The sequence below is a fragment of the Harpia harpyja genome, chromosome 6, assembly GCF_026419915.1.
Source record: "Harpia harpyja isolate bHarHar1 chromosome 6, bHarHar1 primary haplotype, whole genome shotgun sequence".
NCBI lineage: Eukaryota > Metazoa > Chordata > Aves > Accipitriformes > Accipitridae > Harpia > Harpia harpyja.
The window spans coordinates 62,515,411-62,534,247 of record NC_068945.1 but is presented as its reverse complement, the minus strand read 5'-3'; the positions used below and the strand labels follow the sequence as shown (position 1 = coordinate 62,534,247).

The following is an 18,837-nucleotide window of genomic DNA, read 5'->3' as shown; positions in this document are numbered from 1 at the left end:
GGCTCCGCCTCCTGCCGGCCTATCAAGACGCGCGGCGGGAGAGGCGGGAACGGCTTCTTAAAGAGGCGATGGCGGGCGGTTGCCTAGCAACGGTGGTCGGCGGCGACCGTTGGCGCTGAGAGTTGCGCTGAGAGGAGCGCTGTGAGGAACGCCGCCGTCGCCCTCCGGCCGCCGCATCCGCGCCGCCCGACCTGGGAAGAGTCCCCGTTTTGCGGCCCTCGCACCGAGGTGGGCCGTCGTAAGGGCTGGGTGGCCGGGTTGTGGCTATGGCGGTGGGAGCAGGGTGGGGTTACGGTCACAGCGGTGACTCGGACCAGGGCCTAGACATCTGCCTGAACACCTTGGCAAATACAAGAAGCTATCCCGTAAAGTCTGTGGAAGTCATTGCAAATCTCTTACTGACTCTTCTAGGACCCCAGATAGGTCCTGTGTTAAGTGATCTAAGCAGCACAGCCATCTCCTCCAGCTGCTCTGGCTCAGGACCTCTCCTGCTCGGGGACCTGAGGCCTCTGCCTGGGCTGAGGGATGCAGCTCGTGCTTTCCCGTTTGCAGGCTCAACCAGTAACAAAGCTGAGCATGTATTACAGACATGGCTGGTCACGCTGACTGCCACAAAGCGTGGCCTTCAACAGCACTTTACATATAAAACATAAACACAGACAAGTACCTTTCCTCCTGTTTGGCTGGTAGCAGTAAAAGTTCACCAGTGCAGGCACACACAGATCACTCTCTAGGTTCACAAGCACGCACATGTTTGTGGATCCTTTGAGCACCAGCACAGCCCCTCTGTCTGCCCAGCACCCCTGCACAGATCCCAGGCCCCCTTACCTGCTTCATGGATCCCCTACTTGCCTGCTAATCCAGCTTGATGCTCACTAGCAAACATGCACTCACACTCGTCCCTCATGCACTTCATGTTCACAAGTCCCCTTGGGTGTACCAGCATAGCCCCCCCTGGCCACTTGATACCCTGGCCTGTACCCAAGGTCCCCTTACTTGCCAGCTAGTCCAGCTTAAAGTTTGCTAGTGAATATGGATACCCACCCCACATACACCTGGATTGGGGAAGATACAGATACCCTGCCTCCATACAGCTGGCACCTGGCACACAGGCTGTGTCTGACAGTCCTTCTCCAACCGCTGGCATAGAGCCCCTCACTCATGCCAGCCATGCCCCAGTAGCTGATTTTTCAGGACACATACTGTTCCTGCTCCAGTGGCTGGAAGTTAAAGACCCCCACTCACTCCAGCAGCTGACATCAGGCCAGGGGTGCCCGTACCCCAGGTCTGACTCCAGGAGCTGACACCAGTTTTCACCCTCACACACAGGTCTCACCAGCAGCTGGCACTTAGTCCTTGCAGCAAACACACACGCACAGGATAGAGAGTGAGATTACGCAGGAGAGAGTGAAGACGAGATTTAATAAGAAGATATAAGAAGGTAGGACAGACTGTGATGATCAGGCGCAGGGCTCAGCCAGGCAAGCATACTGACTGTCCCTGTTTTACACATGACTGGCATCTTTTATAGTCCTTTCTGTCTATTCCCATCTCTGTTCCTCCCTGCTCCCTTCCCCTGCACATCCCTCACGGGTTTGTACAGCTCTATTGATTCCCGTAGCCCTCTGAGTCTGGGGTCCCGCTGGTTTACAGTCTTATCAGTTGCAAAGTCCAGGTTGATATTCCTGGAAGTGGTGCCCGTAGTTCCTTGATAGCCCATCAGTTAGTGTGAGCGGTGAGGTTTGTTTCTTGTCATGGTCTCCATGTTTGTTTTGTTAGGTCTGTGTCTCTGTATATTCTGTTTCTGGTTTCCCCTTTTTTCCCTTAGTTTCCCAATTGACAAGGTCCCTGATCAGATAACCTTGCTGGAATAAACATTCTCACACTCCCACACGCCCCCATCAATTAGTGTGACTGACCAGGTTTGGTTCTCATCACTGCCTCCCTCATAATTTACTGGTCGGGTTTGTGTCCCCATATGTTCTTGTTTTATGGCTTCCTCCCTTTCTTATTATCCCTTGTTGCATTGAAAAAGGCCCTTGACCAGATGGCCTTAAAGGAGCAGACATTCTCCTCCCACAGACCCTTACAACTTGTATAAGCGTTAAGGAAACTACCATATGCAAGCCCAGGCTAGTTAGGATTCCATAGAAATTGTGCTATGATTGACGCTGAAAAAATTTTTTTCCCAAAGCCAAAACAGGGGTATATGAAATCTCACTATTATTTCCCCTAAATTAAGAGTAGGCAAACATTGTCATCTTAGCAAAGTCCACTTCACTGTTCAAAAATTCCCTTTAAGTGAAAAGTGTTAGTATTATGCTGAATATTTTCATACCATTCTCTTGCATTCTTTCATTTGCCTGTATCTGTCTGCTGTCTTTTGTCTCTTCCCTGAATTGCAGGCTGTCTCATTTCTTGCTCTTGTGCTATGAAACCAGCTCTATGCCTGGAAGTCAGAGGCACTACAATAGACAAAGAGTATAATTTTTAAAGGGCTTAAACAACAGCCTAAAAATATCAGGATGTCGCTTTTATTATTTGAAGCCACCAAGCTGGCACTTTAAATGTATGACCTTTATATATATATTTTTGAGCAGGAACACCTGTGGACAGGCCATCTGAATTAATGGTGACTCAGGAAGTGCCACACATATCTAGATGTCTTGAAGAAGCACATTCATTAGATGAATTCAGTACAACCTATAAAGAAGTATTTAACACTAATAACATGTAAGTTATCATAAGATGCTTAAAGTCGTTATAGTTTAGCATTAATTAATGCTAAATTTAATTAATTAATTAAAATAAGATCTAATGTTATTGCTAATAATATTGACTGTTTGAAGTCCCAGATTGACAACAGTTCTTATCAATCATTGACGAGCATATAGAGGGCATGAAAAATTCTGTAATGGCTACAAAAGAGCCCTTTACAGCAAGGGAGGAAAAAAATTACGTTGAGATAGATATCACAAAGACTACACTAAAGATTTAGAATAGGGATATACACTTATCATGTTAATTTGTATGTGACACCTCATAACTGGGTGGGAAAATTATTTTTCTTTTTCTTTTTTTTTTAGTAAATGGTTGCCTTCAATTACAAAATGCTGCAGAGCCTCGTAGAAGAATGTTTGGAGTGCTGAATGCAAGAAATAGTTTAGTGTTGCCAGAAAAGAGCCCTTGTGCATATTTTTACTAATCTTTAATGAAGTGTGTGCAGTAAGAGATGAAAGGCCCTTTCTTTGTGTGCTAATGGCTCTCATACAGTTAGACGACAGAGATGCAGACTACTCCTATTTCCACATTATGTTAACAATGATTCTTGATAAAATTTTCCCAAAGATTTGTATGCTGTGGTGAAATATTTTTTTTTTTCTCCTTTCCTGCCTTTCTAACAGACTAAGGGCATTTATGCATTTGATAAGATATCAGCATTCAACTTTTCAAGCTCTCGGTTGATACAGGAACTTGCTAAGTAAGGAAATTGTACTCTGTGCACAGGATTTGGAGGCAGCATACTACCCACAGGGAGTTAGACTGTGTTCATCCTCCCACTACTAAAACCAGAAGCTTTTTCTCCTTTGAAGATACCTTCCTAATTATGAAGCTGACACTTGGTGACATTACAACACCAGGAAAGGGTGCATTTCTTATCATACCTGCTAGACAGGATAGTGTTCTGTGTGTTTTGCTTGCAGAAGCAACATAAAGTTCTGTTTTAGTAGCAGAATAAGATACACTCAAGAAAGCAAATGAAGTGAAATTCAGATATAAGGTAGAAGTCAAATCATTCTTATTTTTTTGAAATATAGTTCAAATCCACCCCTGGTGAGTTTCTACTGACTTTGCAATTTTTTTTTTTGATTGCTTATTTTATTCTTTTTTTTTTTTTTACAGTTTGAATTTCTTCTTGTCCCAGTTCTGCTCTGTTCAAGTTTAGCAGTTGATTAACCTATTTACACTTTCTCAGTGGATTGAACAAATGGGTTTTGTGTGAGGAGGAAGACAGCGGCAGTTAGTGCAGATTTTGATTGGGTAAGGATAGAATAGGATGAATTTTGGCAGGTTGTATGCCTTGCCTCCTTATCCAATTTATTTCTTAAGACCTGCTCCACTGCGGCCATATGACTGGCCGTGCATTTCTCCTTTCCCCTCCTCTCCCATCCTGAGTGTTTGCTGTTCTTCAGTTACAGCCCAGCTCTTCATTTTGTGGTTCCCAGTTTGGTGTCCCTTCAGTAAGAAGAAAGGAAAACCTGAAAAACTGCCTGCCCCAGAGGGATAGCAACTGCAAAGATGTGAAATTTAAAAAATTACTGTATTTTAAATTTTTTTTTAATGCATCAGTGTGCACAGATAAATTTTAGGTAGGTTAGGATGAGATGTAGAGGTGTATATAGCAGTATAGATGAGTTGGGTTTGTCTGAGATCAAGTAGTGCATTTAATTTGATTCCAACTGCTTATAACGTTTTTCTTTTTCAACCTCAGGCTTTGAGGGGAAGATAATATTGTACTGTCTGTAATTCCTTTATTTTTAAATTTTGTTCTACCCATTTCTATATGTCCCCAACAAAAAATCACTTGTTTCCATCTTCTCTATTTAATTTTTTAAAATCTCATTTCAGGAAAAAGTCTGAAGTTTCTGGAGTCATGGCTAAAGCTGACATCAAACCAAAATCTATACATCATGCCAAAAAATGGTCAGATGATGTAGAGAACTTATACAGATTTCAGCAAGCTGGATACAGAGATGAGTTTGAATATAAACAAGTAAAACAAGTTGACATGGTAAGATTTAGAATGCTGAAAGGGTTGTTACTTTAAACTTCTGTCTTATGTTAAACTATCAAATAAAAATAGAGGTGCCACTTATTTCCTTTCATTTAGGCTAGTTTCTGATACACTTTTTTTCTCCCAGGTCTGACTTGAATTCTTAAGCTATTATTAACTGTGCAGAATAACTTCTTTCACAGAAGTGAAACAGAAACACTACACAGCCTGTGTTTTTGTTCCCCCTCTCTTATGCATTTAGAAGCATTATAGATTTCTTTGAATAGATGTAGCTGCTATCTAAAAGAATAATTCAGTTTTGAGGAAAGGATTATTTCGAAGTGAGTTCTCTGTGAAGTTTCCCCATAACTCTGCCAATAGACCTGATAGGAAACTCGTTCGTTGTCCAGGGAGTCAGTCCTGTGTCATTGCTACCGACTTCAGTTTTACAGTTGAATTGTGTGGTAACATAATCAGACTTTGTGCACACTCAAAACTTGGCTTCTATTGAAACTGTCCACAATAGAAACATTTGATGCCAGCTGTGGTAAAGGGAGTTGTGACACAGGCTTTTATCAACAGAGAACATCAAGGATGTGGTCCTCTGCTCACTACAGTTGGTGGCAATGCTCCCTAGCACATCAAATGAGCTCATGAATAATGTCCTGATATTCAGTGGCTACTTGAGATTCAAAATAGCAACCAAGAGGTTAATACAGCAAACAACACATTATCTTTATCAGAGCTCTGTAATTTATCTTCCAAAGCAGCACACGCAGTATGAAAAATCCACTTTTAAAAGATCTTAACCTCCTGTGCACATAAGAAAGAGCAGAATGTTCCTAGGAAAGTCACTCCTCGTCCAGTTATCTCACAGCATAGCAAAACGTTGATGTGCATAATAAGATGCAGTTTATTATTTTGTTGTGGGCTTGGATACCACCGTAAAGGCTGTGGTGTAAATTCCTTTTAACTGTGAGAAAGGAAATCCCGTAATTAGTGTGGTAGGATCAGTCTGTTTTAGATTTATAGCAGGGCATAACCATAGACAGTTAAACCCTGATAAAAGTTAAAGAACACCTTACTCAATGTAAAATCAGCGTGCATTCTGTTCAAACTTGCCAGGAGCCAGCAGTGATTCTCTTTCAACTTACATATTTTGAAATGTCTTGTTTACTCCATATTATATTTCCATAATGCAGTTGTTATTAATGATACAATTACAACGTAGGTGGAATAAATATTAAGGCTGTTATGTTTAGACAGAGAATGCAAATAACTCAGCTATATGCCTAAAGTAATAAGGCAAGTGATAAAACTACCACCTCTGGGACTCTCCAATTAGAGAATGCTCTAGTTTGACATCCTATTGTCAACCCTGCCTGGAAGAGAAATAAGATTCTTACTACCTGATTTTTAAGGTTTGGTTCGGTCAGAAGTAGTCATAGGTGTTCAAGCTGCAGATAGCTACTAGAGTCATAAAGCTGTTGAACGTACAAGTGCTCAAGCCTTTAGTTTAAAGCTTCATGTTGTGGAACACTGAGGAGCACTAGGATGGTGTTGGTTTCCTGCAGGACTGATCCTGCTGTCTTTGGGATTATGATAGATATAGCTCACTTCACTTTTATGAAATTGCTAATGAAAAGCACATTTTTCATGGTCAGAAGGATCCCAAAGAAACCTTTAAGTGTGTGTCAGTCCTACAGAAATGGAATCTTTCAACCTCTCAGACTACTGAATAACTGAATAGCATCAATGTTTTACTCCTAAATGAGGTATTTTAAAACCTTTGATTAGTCCACTTTTTAAATTACTCTAGTCTATCAAATATTCTTAGATCCTTATTTCTAGACTTTTCTGATCACATAATTCTTTATACTAGACCAGAAAACTGGTTTCTGACATCTTGTTCTTAATCTTTTTTTAAAAGTTAAGTAAATTAATAGCAAAGTAGTGTTTAGATGCAAATGAGGTTTTCCCATGGAAGTATACCCTATATTCTTTGCAATACAATGCACAAACGTCATTTAATGTGAGCATGTTCAGGTGAATGTATGTCATTTTTATTCTATTTGTAGGTAGAGTGTTGGCCAGAAACTGGGTTTGTTAAGAAACTTCAGAGAAGGGACAATACGTTCTATTATTATGATAAGCAAAGAGAGTGCGAAGACGAAGAAGTCCATAAAGTGAAAGTTTATGTATATTAGTTTTGTTATTGTTCTAATTTGTTTGTGGTTTTTTATAAATCTGTTTGTTAGCATCTGTAAGCAAATGAGATTGTATAATCTGACTTACCTTAAGTATCGATGTCATTCTTGGATAGAAGGAGGAATACTGGAAATGTAGAGAAGCCTGGAACTATAGACATAGGAATTTCATTTTTTTCTTGCTATAAACAAAAGTCTTATTATCCCTCATTTTCCTAGTTACAAATGTTTTGACATAAAAATAAAAAGCTGGTAAATGGGCATCATTTATTTGGTTTAACTGTGTGTAAATTCCATCATAAGTACAAGCACCAATCTTTACTCAAAACACTGGCTAATGTCAGCCATGGTCTCTTGGTGTAGCTAAGGGTTATGAGACTACAAAGGGCCAAAGTAAGGCCAAAATGCTAACTGAAGTTCCTTTGGAGAATAGCAAGAATAACAAGCAAATAATTTAGTGAAGGACACCGAGTGATCAAGTAGCAAGTACCAGTGCTGAGCTGCAGATTTGAAAAATGATTATTGTGATAGAAACAGTCACAACAAAAATGTCTTTCTGAGCAATAGGTAAGGTATCCCCAACGTATTTTTGTCAGGTGCAAGTATTAACTACTTGAGGAGGAAGTATTAATTGACTTGGTAGCATATGCCTTTTTATGGAGGGGTGGAAAAAAAGATTGTGGATTTACATACGGTGGAGTCACTACAAAACTGCAGAGAGAACATGAAATCCATAGTATGTAATATTTAAGGTTAGGTAACTTACATGGATGATACGTGGGATTTCTGGGCAGAATTCATCTCATCTAACTTCAAATGTCACATTGTCAGCATCTACACCTGATCTTGTCATTTGGACACCCTTTGTTCTGAATGGAGAAAAGCTGGCTCTTCTGGGCACAATTAATTTCTTCTAAATGTAGGTTTGTAACATTTGCTTTGAACACGTTGCTGTGACATCAGGTCTGCAGAAGCTGTCCACATGACTGCCACTCTGAGACACCCGGGAAACGCAAGGTACCATGCTTACCTTCACTCATTAGGGAATTTGAATAAAATGTTTTAAGATGCCAAAACTCTAGATAATTGACCAGTAGAACAGATTATCGTTAAGTAAACCAGTAGGTGCGTTCATGGTAGTTACAGAAAAAATGTTACTAATATCTCCTGTCTCTAGACTGTAAACCAAGGGATATCTAAACTAAGTTTTAGGCATGGATTAGCGGTGTACAGTTGACCATCTGTCTTACAGATATTCTTCCTTCATTTGAACCTAAGATGGTGGCCAACTCAAGATGTGAAATAGAGGATTTACAGCTCCAAGTCAAAATAAGTAGTATGGATGCAATATTCAAAAGATCTCATTGACAATAGGTGACGATGATCTAGTCATCTTATTTAGACTGCTTGGAAATTTTTAGCTTAAATTTGTATGAGCTCTGTTAGAGAAATGACTGAAAGTTACTCAGAAGAAACTGTGAAACTTTTTTATTCCAGGAAGGTCTTAATGGCATATAAATAGAGAGTTACTGCAATGACAGAAATAAAGTATTGCTACAATAAATTTCACTTCAGATTTTCATTATGATTTCTTTTTTATTTGGATTGCTCTGAATGTACTTTTTAAGAGAGAACTTTTTGCATACTTTGCAATCAAACAATGGGAACAGAACAATTATGAGGATAACCCATCTATTTTGTCATTTTAAGATAGTGGATCTCACTCTGTTAACTTCATAGTTTCCTAAAAAAGAAATCTTCCAGTGGACATGAAAAAAGCCTTAAAAAACTTCACAAACATAGATGTGTTGTATAGCCAACTCAAATTTATTGACAGAAATTATTGCTATCAGCACACACAGAATAAGTGAGAATGTTTGGTACAGCCATTTTCTCAGTCTATAGAAAAAGACGTAGTTGGGCACTCAAGAACAGGATTTAAAACTGCAGGTAACTTTTTAGAGCTTAACTTTTTTTTAAAGAAAGACTTTTAAAAATTGAAACAAATGTAAAAGATTATTCTGAGCATCCCTTATTTTACCTGACTACACCTCATTGTTTTTGCAATACTGCCGGATGCTTTCTCTCTTCTATTATGTTTTAAAACAATGAGTGTGCATTTCATACCGCCCACGGAGATTTCTTTTCATTTCAAACAAGTAGCATGGGAATTCATGTTCCACTTCGGAAATGCCGATTTTGTATGAGTTGGCAGATTCTTCTCACTTTCAGAGTGAATTACCTAGATTTTATTACTAACATTTTTCAGCATTGTCAGTGTTCTAAAAGGTTGAATCTCACTGTAATATTTAAAAGATTAATGGGATGAAAAGGAAAGATAAGTGTTGTAATTAGTGCTGGAGACCAGTTTACAGACATAGCCTTTGTCAGCCCTAATGCTGTATTTGGAAGTTTGCTCACTTCATTAGCCAAACAGCAGGTTTTGTATTGATAGTGAGTTTCAGCTATAATTGTCCTTTGACATCCAGTTTGTATCCAAATTTCACTCCAGTTCATGCTAAACTTAAGGTTACATAAAACCACTCTCTTTTTTTAAAGACCGTATCTGTGTGATGGCCTTAGCTATGAAGCTAAATGGGTTCCTCTCTTTAAAAAGAAACAGGTACAGGGGTTCTTGCCTGAGTTCAAGTTTGTCTGTGATCAGTAGATAACATTAATCTAGGATAAGGATGTTTTCTTGAGTTAATTCTTAGAATCATAGAATGGTTTGCATTGGAAGGGACCTTAAAGATCATCGAGTTCCAACCCCCCTGCCATAGGCAGGGACACCTTCCACCAGACCAGGTTGCTCAAGGACCCATCCAACCTGGCCTTGAACACTGCCAGGGATGGGGCATCCACAGCTTCTCTGGGCAACCCGTGCCAGCACCTCACCACCCTCACAGTGAAGAACTTCTTCCTTACATCTCATCTAAATCTCCCCTCTTTCAGCTTAAAGCTATTACCCCTTGTCCTATCACTACATGTCCTTGTAAAATGTCCCTCTCCAGCTTTCTTGTAGGCCCCCCTTAGGTGCTGGAAGGCTGCGATAAGGTCTCCCTGGATCCTCCTCTTCTCCAGGCTGAACAACCCCAACTCTCTCAGCCTGTCCTCATCAGAGAGGTGCTCCAGCCCCTTGATCATTTTTGTGGCCTCCTCTGGACCCGCCCCAACAGGTCCATGTCTTTCCTTGCTGAGGACCCCAGAGCTGGACGCAGTACTGCAGGGGGGGGTCTCACGAGAGGGGAGCAGAGGGGCAGAATCCCCTCCCTCGACCTGCTGGTCACGCTTCTTCTGATGCAGCCCAGGGTACAGTTGGCTTTCTGGGCTGGAAACACACACTGCCAGGTCATGTTCAGTTTTTCATCCACTAATACCCCCAAGTCCTTCTCCTCAGGGCTGCTCTCAATCCACTCATCGTCCAGCCTGTATCCATATTTGGGATTGCCCCGAACCGTGCACAGGATCTTACACTTGGCCTTGTTGAACCTCAAGGTCCCACTCCTTCAGCCTGTCAAATTTCTTCCTGAAGTGTCTTTGGTATTCAGCTGTGCTTGTTGAGCATGAAGCTGATACTTGAATACTAGCAAGTTTTCCTCTGCTACCGTTACGCCGGATGTATCTCTTTCAGTCAAAAAAGCTGTCAAAAGAATGTACTGTGTCAGTATTTTCTCTTATTTGATAAATCTGTAACTGAAATGTCTGTCACCTCAGTTTTAAGCATGTTCAAAACTGTTAGCTTACTTCTGTCTTAATTTAAGGTCTCTAAGTTGTGAAAAAGTATCGGAAGTAAGCAATCTGGGGAAGCTGTGCTTCATTTTGGGGGTGACACAACAATTCATATCAAGATAAATAACATTTCTGAACACCATTACAAAAACTTTTTTTACTGAACTTTAGTAACTTTAAAGAGATAGAGATAAAATCACATCTCTCCATTTTATTGCCTAGAGATGAAAATATGTGCTATTTTGGTGATTTGAGTCTTAATAAAACATAATTCTGTGAAAATACCTTCCAATGTACTTTTCTTATCTGTTGGTATTCCTCTTTTCAGGGAATACTGTAATGCTTTCAATGACCATTTGCAGCAGCTCAGCAAATGGATGATGCCAAGGCTTCCTGTTAGCAAGTGCTTACCAGCTGCCCAAGTCCAACGTACTTCGTCTAATTCTAATTCACTTCATGGCTTTGTACAAGACAAGAATAAATGCTTTCTGTGCCTGTTGAAGCTCATAAAAGGAGGTGAAACAAACTTTTCCAAGACCTACTTTTCAGGCTTTGTGTTTGACAGCTACAAGTGAAATGGGAAGGGTGCAACCTCTCTGAATTCATCCAGTTACACTGGGGAAATAAAAGCTGCATTTGTGTGTTCTAGGCAGGTTTTCTATGTTTTCAGCCTTTACTTGAATTAGTTATGGAACAGTATTGTCTGAAAGTGAAACTATGGTTATTTGGTTGCTGTGCAGTCACAGCAGCTCAAAGCACCACACAGAAGGATGGTACAAGCGTTTTAATTGTCACTTTGGTACTCGAGTGGATAGTTGTCTTTCCAGCTCTGAAGACAGTTGAACCTCAACCTTTTGGTTTTCAAACAGAGTTCCCTTGCTTCAAGGTGTTGAAAATGATTGACTGGCTTCAAATTTATTAAAGACAACCTTCTAACTCAAACAGCTGTTGATGCCGCTGTTCCTCCCGTTGTCTGATCCAAGTGAAGTCTGTCTGAAAGCAGCTTGAATGGAGCTGCCGTACAGTCTTTGCAGGTTCTCTCCTATTACCCCAGTTCCACTGGGTTTATATTTATTTGTAGGCGCTGCTTTCTTAGTAGCCTGCCTGTGCTGAGCACCTCTTGGCAAGTTGTAATTACTTAATAAAACACATTTTCCTTCTTGTTGCAGTTGAGGCTTTGCATTTACTTCAAGTGTGAAGCCCAGCACACTCGCAAATGGTATTCTGGGAGGGTGACTGGTGAATGTCTACTGTCAGGAGAGTTCCAGGTTGGCACCAAAAAACCCCTGCAATGTAACTTTGAGCAAACATCACTATTTTTATGGATACTCTGTTCAGCCAGTGTATTTACACATCTCGGTGTTGGGATAGAGTATCTTTGCTGGTTGGTGCTTTTGTGGCCCTTTTTTCCCTCAGTACTCTTCCATATTCTCTGCCTTTGCAGGCACCCCACGCTCATGGATCTCTTGAAAATCTTTGAGTCTTTTCTTCTACTTGCCAGTTAATGCAGCTTGATGCTAGCAAATTACATGCAGATGGGACTAAATTCACTATGAAAATATAAACACAGCCAGGTTGCTGCGGGTGCTGGCACTTACACCCCTCAGATAAGCACATACATCCCCGTCTCGCTGGTGATGACACCCAGACCTGTGGTCCCTGTCACCCATGGCCCCTTCCCAGGGGCTGGCACACAGGACAGACAGTGAGATGACACAGAAAAGGTAATTAAGAACGGGATTTAACAAGAAGACAGGCCAGACTGGAGGGATCGGGGCAGGGCCCAGTCAGGTGAACGTCCTGCCCAAGAGCCTGCTCGCATGTGTCTGACCCCTCCAGCCTCCCTCCTTGCCATCTTCCCATACTTGTCCCTCCCTGATCCTTCCCTACCTGCGTCTTCGGTCCTTCCCCTAAACACCCCATCGTGCAGTCCCCCAAGCTCCCTCAAATATCCCTTAATAGCCACGCTAACTAACTACGTTTCCTCCTTATCAGTTGCAAAATCGAGGCTGACCCTCTCCAAGGCTGGAGTAGTTCTTTTAATGGCCCATCAGTCAGTGCCTGATGAGCTCTGGCCTCCGTTATTATCTCTCTTATCACCTGCTCATTAATGTTTGTGCGTCTGTGTGCTTAATTTAGTGGTTTCCTCATTATTTGCTATTTCTATGATATGGAATACTCCTTAACCAAATAATTTACTGAACCAGATGCTCTCGTATTTCACACGTCTTCATGCCAACCTCCCCGAGGCAGGCGGCTTGGCTGCAGTGTGAAGGATGATGCTGTATAGAGGCACCTACGCAGCAGGACCTCTGTGATGCTGCTGCTGCAAATGTGTGGGCAGGTGGCAGCTCTAAGGACATGGAGACAAAGGGAAAGGAATGCCTAAAAACAGGAGGAGGAGGATGGGGGAGGGAGGGAAAAAGGGCGCGAGTTCAGGGAAGGACGAGCGTGCGTGAGGAGTCAACCACACAGATGCATCAGCATTTTGCCAGCGATCTTGTACCCGCAGAAACCTCCTCCCTTGCTGGCAGTAGCTCAGCTTTTGCTGGCTGGGGCAGCAGGACATGGTCCCAGCTCCTCGCTGCAGATGTTCCTCCTGCCTTGGCAGGAGCGCCCGATTGCCTCAGCCAAGGGGAAGGTGTCCTGCTTGGGTGGATAAGCTGCAAGCAGCTGCTTGGTTTTGCAAGGGGGATGGAGCAAAAAGCAGGCGGACTGGACACATGGCACGTTCTTCATTTTTGCCCAGTGAGTCTAGAGGATGTCAGCTGCGCTGCGCTGTCCTAGGGAGCACCCTCGTGCCAAATACACGATGTTTTTGAGGAACAGCCAATGCTGGGATGTGAGCGGGGAAGAGCCAGCAGGTGGGCTGTGGGCGCTAGGAGATAGGTGCCAGGATGCTGTGCCTGGAGAGATGGGCTGGAGCCAGGCACGCTCGATACGGGGATGTGTTGGGCAGTGTTTCTGGAGGAAAGAGGATGGTGGCCCTGCAGATCTGCCGCTTTCAGTGGCTCTGGTCTCCTGAAGCTATAGGCAGCGGACCTCTCGCTCTGTAGCCCTGTTCTGCGGCTGCGGTGGGTAGAGCCTGCCAACTCCTATGCTAACCTCCCTGACAGATCCATCTTCATCTTGTTCAGAAGGAACTTGAGTCGCAGCCCAGAGGGACCCTGCTTCTCTCCATTGACTCTTCATAAAGGAGGCAGTCTGTCTATCAGGGGCTGAAAGATCACTGTTTTGAGGAGACGCTCATTAAAAACGTGAAATACCTGTTTGATAGCCTATCACTTACAACTTTGGTTTCACCAAGTGAGAAAGATTACTACACTTGCAACTACTAAGAGATTTATTTAAAATGTCATTGGATTAATATTTTGTCAGGCCAGAGCAATATTTCAACAGAGAAGAAAGATTTATGGATCTGAAGGATGAGTTCAGAAGAGGTGTTTAGAACAGATACTCCTTGGTAGTATGTATATTGCAGGCAGATTTTTGAGAATGCAAGGCAAAAGAAATAGAAGAAATATAAAAGCTTAAGTATGCTACAGACAGCAAGAAGACATTAAAATGTCATTGGGAATCTTAGTTTAGGAATAGCTTCTCTGTTATTTACAGTTTTACCATTTGTATCCATCAGATGATAGGAAAAACCCCACAACAAATTTCATAATTCCTGCTTTACTATATCAGAGCAAAGTAGTAGGATCCACCTATACCAGATGAAATAATTTACCATCTGTAACCAAGAAGGATGTGAAGCATCACCTGCTAAATATAAACACTTTCGGTTCAGAAGTCTAGGGTCATGTACAATCCCAGTCTTAAGACCAGTAGCTCAGGACTCTCTAATTCACTAATTTTAGATCTTAACAAACTTTGGAAAACTGGAGAGGTGCCAAAGGACATGATCCGGTACTTAAAAGGGAATGATACCAGACCGAATAAACAGACTTGAATCAGGGATAAATTAATGAAGTGCTTACACTGGGACTCTGTCAATAAAGAAAAAGGAGTTAGAAAGTGTTTTCCTCTGTGCTCAGCTGATCAGATGCATCTTGGCTGATTTGAACTATCAGCGACGAGCCACAGGAGAGATGAAGAAATAGATGCTTCGGAGGTTTTGTTTCTGGAACATCTTATTTTACTGCCTGAGGACTACCGCAGTTTCTAACCACTATCATCAATCTCAGCCCAGAGTTACCTAAATATAAGCAGCGACTGGTGCTGTGCGAGACCCCAAGATGAGCGGTTCACACCTCTCACATGGGATGGAGCCCTCCACCCTCAGACTCCGTGAAAACCATCAACTTTTAGTAAGATAACAGCTCCCCTGTGCAAATAGGATTTAAATTACTTGCTTTTCAATTCAGAGGCTGTAGCTGCTGCAGGTTTTGAATTGCACAGCCCACGGAGAGGAAAAAGCCCATGGCTGCTGGCAGTGCCAGCTGGAAACCTTCCAGCACAGGAGGCAGCAGTCTGGATTTCAGGCAGGTGTTTTAGTCACCCCGTGGCTAACGACCATTTAATGGAGCATGTGCCTCAGGGACACCGAGTTTTGGGAAGGAAACCTCCTTCTCCTGGATGCGCTTGGCTGCCAGGTAGCCTTGAGGTGACTTGGGAAGATGCAGGAGTCACGCAGACCTTTGCTGCTGGTGGGATGACCTCTCCTGGAACAGCGAAGCACACTCGCTGCAGGCGAGGAAGGTCCTTCACCTCACCTCTCCGCAGAGAGCATCACAAACCCCGTATTTCAAGGATGTGGCGGGGCCAAGGGGACTATATGCACAGAACGAGGAAGGACAAGGAGGGGGAGATTTTTTTTTCTGTTCATCCCACTGTGGAAAGCTTAAATGACAAGATAGAAAACCTGCAAAATCGGGAGATGGTACTGTTGTTCTATGTCCTTTTGTGATTTATTACAAGGAGCGTTTTTTTTTCCTCTTGAAAATACAGTAACAATCCAGATTTCCCTGCGATGTTACTGCCACCCTCCCTGGGCTGACAAGCGATGCTGCCTAAGTTGAAAATGCAGTAGATGTGAGGGCTGGTTTTGCTGTTACCTTCACCGGTGTCCCCGGTTCAGCTGGTGCACAGGCTCCAAGCACGGAAATGACGGGCGTCAGTTCGAGCGGCTTTCCCCTCCTCTTCAAAGGGATGTTTTGAAGCAGGGTCACAGGTGCTGCCCCACTAAAAGTCTGCCACCAACCTGAAAGAAGAGTTGGGTGTTGGTAAACTGCTTATGCAAGTATCAGAGGCTCAGAAGGGAAATTTTCATGATACATGCGTACTTATATATATTTTAATGAAACATTTCTCTCTTTGAAGATATTTTTTCTCAAAAATAAAAAATCTTGAAGATATTTTTTCTCTAAATCTTCTTCTATCAAATGCTGTGATTCTTTCAGTTGAGATTTTGGGGCATGAAGGAGCAGATGTGAAAGCTTCTGTGATACATTAAATAAGATAACATAAAAGAAAGAGAATCCACAATCCTCATGAAACTCAAAACTGCTGGAAACCCAAAGGAGAGTGAAGATTATAATGAATAATTCGGACAACACACCCCCAACTCTGAATGTTTCAGCTTCTTCATTTGCTCAATCTCTCATCTGATCTCCAAGATCTAAATATACATGTGGAAAAAGTAAAATGAAATAGTATTGCGGTACCATTTAAAGCCTTCTGCCTGTATTTCCCAGCTCCGAGGGATGCCACGGGCTGAGACGCGCACTGAATCTGTGAGCTCATGCCTCCCTCTGCTGACTGCCTCCCCCAAACCTCTCCTTGACTGCAAACGATAAAAGGCTGTGATTTCCCCCCCCCCCCCCCGCATTGGGCTAATGTTCCTCCCCATGTCCCAAGCAATGACCATAACGTCCAGGGAGCTGGTGGATACGAGCTGCTCACATCAGCCCCAGCCCCACGGTGCCGGCGCTGGTCACTCCAGCAGTGCCGTGTTCCCCCACGTGGCATCCGCCCCTCGGGTCCTACTGCCACTGGAGTTCACTAACACTAAAATAATGTGTGAATCCTTGTTTAAGGGAAAATCTCCAAAAGCTGTAAGGCAGAGACTCAAAGAAAGTTGCTGTAAGCTGAGAGAAGCAAGCAAGGACCTTTGGCTAGATCACTAGATTATAGCTGGAGTACGCTAGAAATATTTTTGCTGAATTTTGATTTTAATTTTTTTCAATTTGAATATGTCTGTAACACCACTTCACATCACTTTAAAAATCTCTCGGTCCTTACAGGCAGCTAAGTAAAACTGACCGTGGGAACTGCAAAACATAAAGGTTTTGGTTTCTATTCTCTTTCCACAAGCATTCTTCAGAAACCCCATGTCCTCACAGCAGAGCATGTGCCCCGGGCACATGCAAAGGCAGAAAAATGTGCAATCTCAGCACTGCAAGAATAATTGGAAAAAATCGTGCCCCTTGCTCCAGGGTGGAGAAGCGATGCTGGAAGTCCTTGAGCTGGTTTTCCCCTTCCTTTGGGTGACCCTTTCCACAGAGGGAGACAAACCCAACTCTTCTGGGACTACAGAGAGGGATCCCATTTAGTGTCCTAAATGTCTTGTCCATTTTTAACTCTTCCAGAGCATTTCCTGGGGTTGGGGGCTGACAGAGGTGAGTTTGAAGTCCATTGTAATGAAGCAGGTTTGTTAATCAGGTTCCCTTTAGACTTAAAAACACAGGTAGAAACTGGGTCCTCCAAGAAGTTTGGGTTGTGGAAGCTTTACTAGAAAGCTCCAAAGAGAATCGTATCCTTTCAAAATAAATCATGCCAAATAGAATAGCCAAAGGGCCATTGCACTGGGAGCTGAAGGCTGATTTAACGGTGCAAAAACCAATTACCAGGCTGTAATCACTAACGGCTGTGTCAGGAAGCTGAAATCGCTACGGGGAAGGAGACAGGAGACCAGTGGCTGCTGTTGCTGGAGCTGCGACTAAGATAAATTGCAGCAGAAAGCCAGTGCTATCAAAGAGTTACGGAATAAATTGATGCATTAGAAAACCCAGCACATTAGATCACTTGAAACGACACGCAGAGCATCAGAGAGCTGGGTTGGTGAAGAGCTAAAGACAGCATTGCCTGCACAGATGAGTTACTGACCTCCACCTTGGGACTTGAACAGCAAGCTGATGAGTTATGGAGGCGGCAGCAGTAATGACAATGATATATAATTAGCCTCGGGATAGATTAAAATTTTCATATATGTGCTGAATTAAATCTTTGCCCAGAGTACAGGAAAAGCCACATGATGGCCTTTAGAATAAATAAAATATTAGACAGGAGAGAGCATATATTTTTTTACGAGTCTACAGTGCTGATGTTCTGAAGAGACTCCAAAGCTCTCTGCAATTTATGGGCCAAATCTATTTCTTGGAAGCAATGCCAGGACTCCTTTTGAGAAAGGAGAGCTAAAGCTCAGCCTGTAAACCTTGGAACTGCTCTAACACTTAGACGCAGCCAGCTGTGACAAATGTAAAGCGCACTAAACAAGAACAAGGGAAGGCATAGTGTGTCCAACCTGAGCAGAACAAACCTTTGCAATGTCAAACCATCTGAGGTTTCCTTTTATAGTATTTCCTCCATTAAAAATCAGGTTGTTTTTATTTCAGAGCTGAAAAGCATACGTACTTTTCACTGAAGATTGACGTACTTACTTTAAATTGTAGAAAGAAGTGAGTCGGTGTTATGGAGCATCAAAACTGTGGCAGTCATGGATGCACTTGTTTTGAACTTGATATTAGCAGCTTGTCTTTATTCTCAGACAATACAGCTTGATTCAGTTTTTGCAAAAAAGCCAGTGTCTGTGAGAAAGAGAACAAATCACCAAGCAAATTGGGCAAATAATTTTATCATTTGTTCAATTCCACCGGGTTGTAACGAGGGAACAGAGGATCCCCTAAGCTTTGAACTGTTGCGTGATCTGTCCCGTGAGTGAGCATCAGCAGATATGGGGAGCGTGGACCCCCTGCACACCCATGTTCCATCACTGCCCAGCCAGTAAGATATGGAATATCCCTGAAGAAGATTGATAGCATTTTCACTGAGGATGAGACACGTATTCCGAGTACTGACATAAATGTTAAGGTAGAGAGGTCTTTAACCACACATGCCAGGACTAGA

At 42.6% G+C, this 18,837-nt stretch overlaps 1 protein-coding gene across 2 annotated transcripts; it reads left to right on the top strand.

The window, feature by feature from the left end:
* Positions 1–124: 124 nt before the first annotated feature.
* On the top strand, positions 125–9,135 carry MEIG1 (meiosis/spermiogenesis associated 1). 2 transcript variants are annotated; one of them, XM_052790886.1, is made up of 4 exons: positions 140–228; positions 2,601–2,733; positions 4,630–4,792; positions 6,853–9,135. In XM_052790886.1, the coding sequence occupies exons 2-4, from the start codon at positions 2,630–2,632 to the stop codon at positions 6,979–6,981; spliced, it is 396 nt and encodes a 131-aa protein (XP_052646846.1). In that variant the 5' UTR covers positions 140–228; positions 2,601–2,629; the 3' UTR covers positions 6,982–9,135. The 2 variants fall into 2 exon arrangements, with proteins under 2 accessions (XP_052646847.1, XP_052646846.1); XM_052790887.1 differs by lacking the exon at positions 2,601–2,733 and having other exon boundaries at positions 125–228.
* The last annotated feature ends 9,702 nt before the right edge of the window (positions 9,136–18,837 follow it).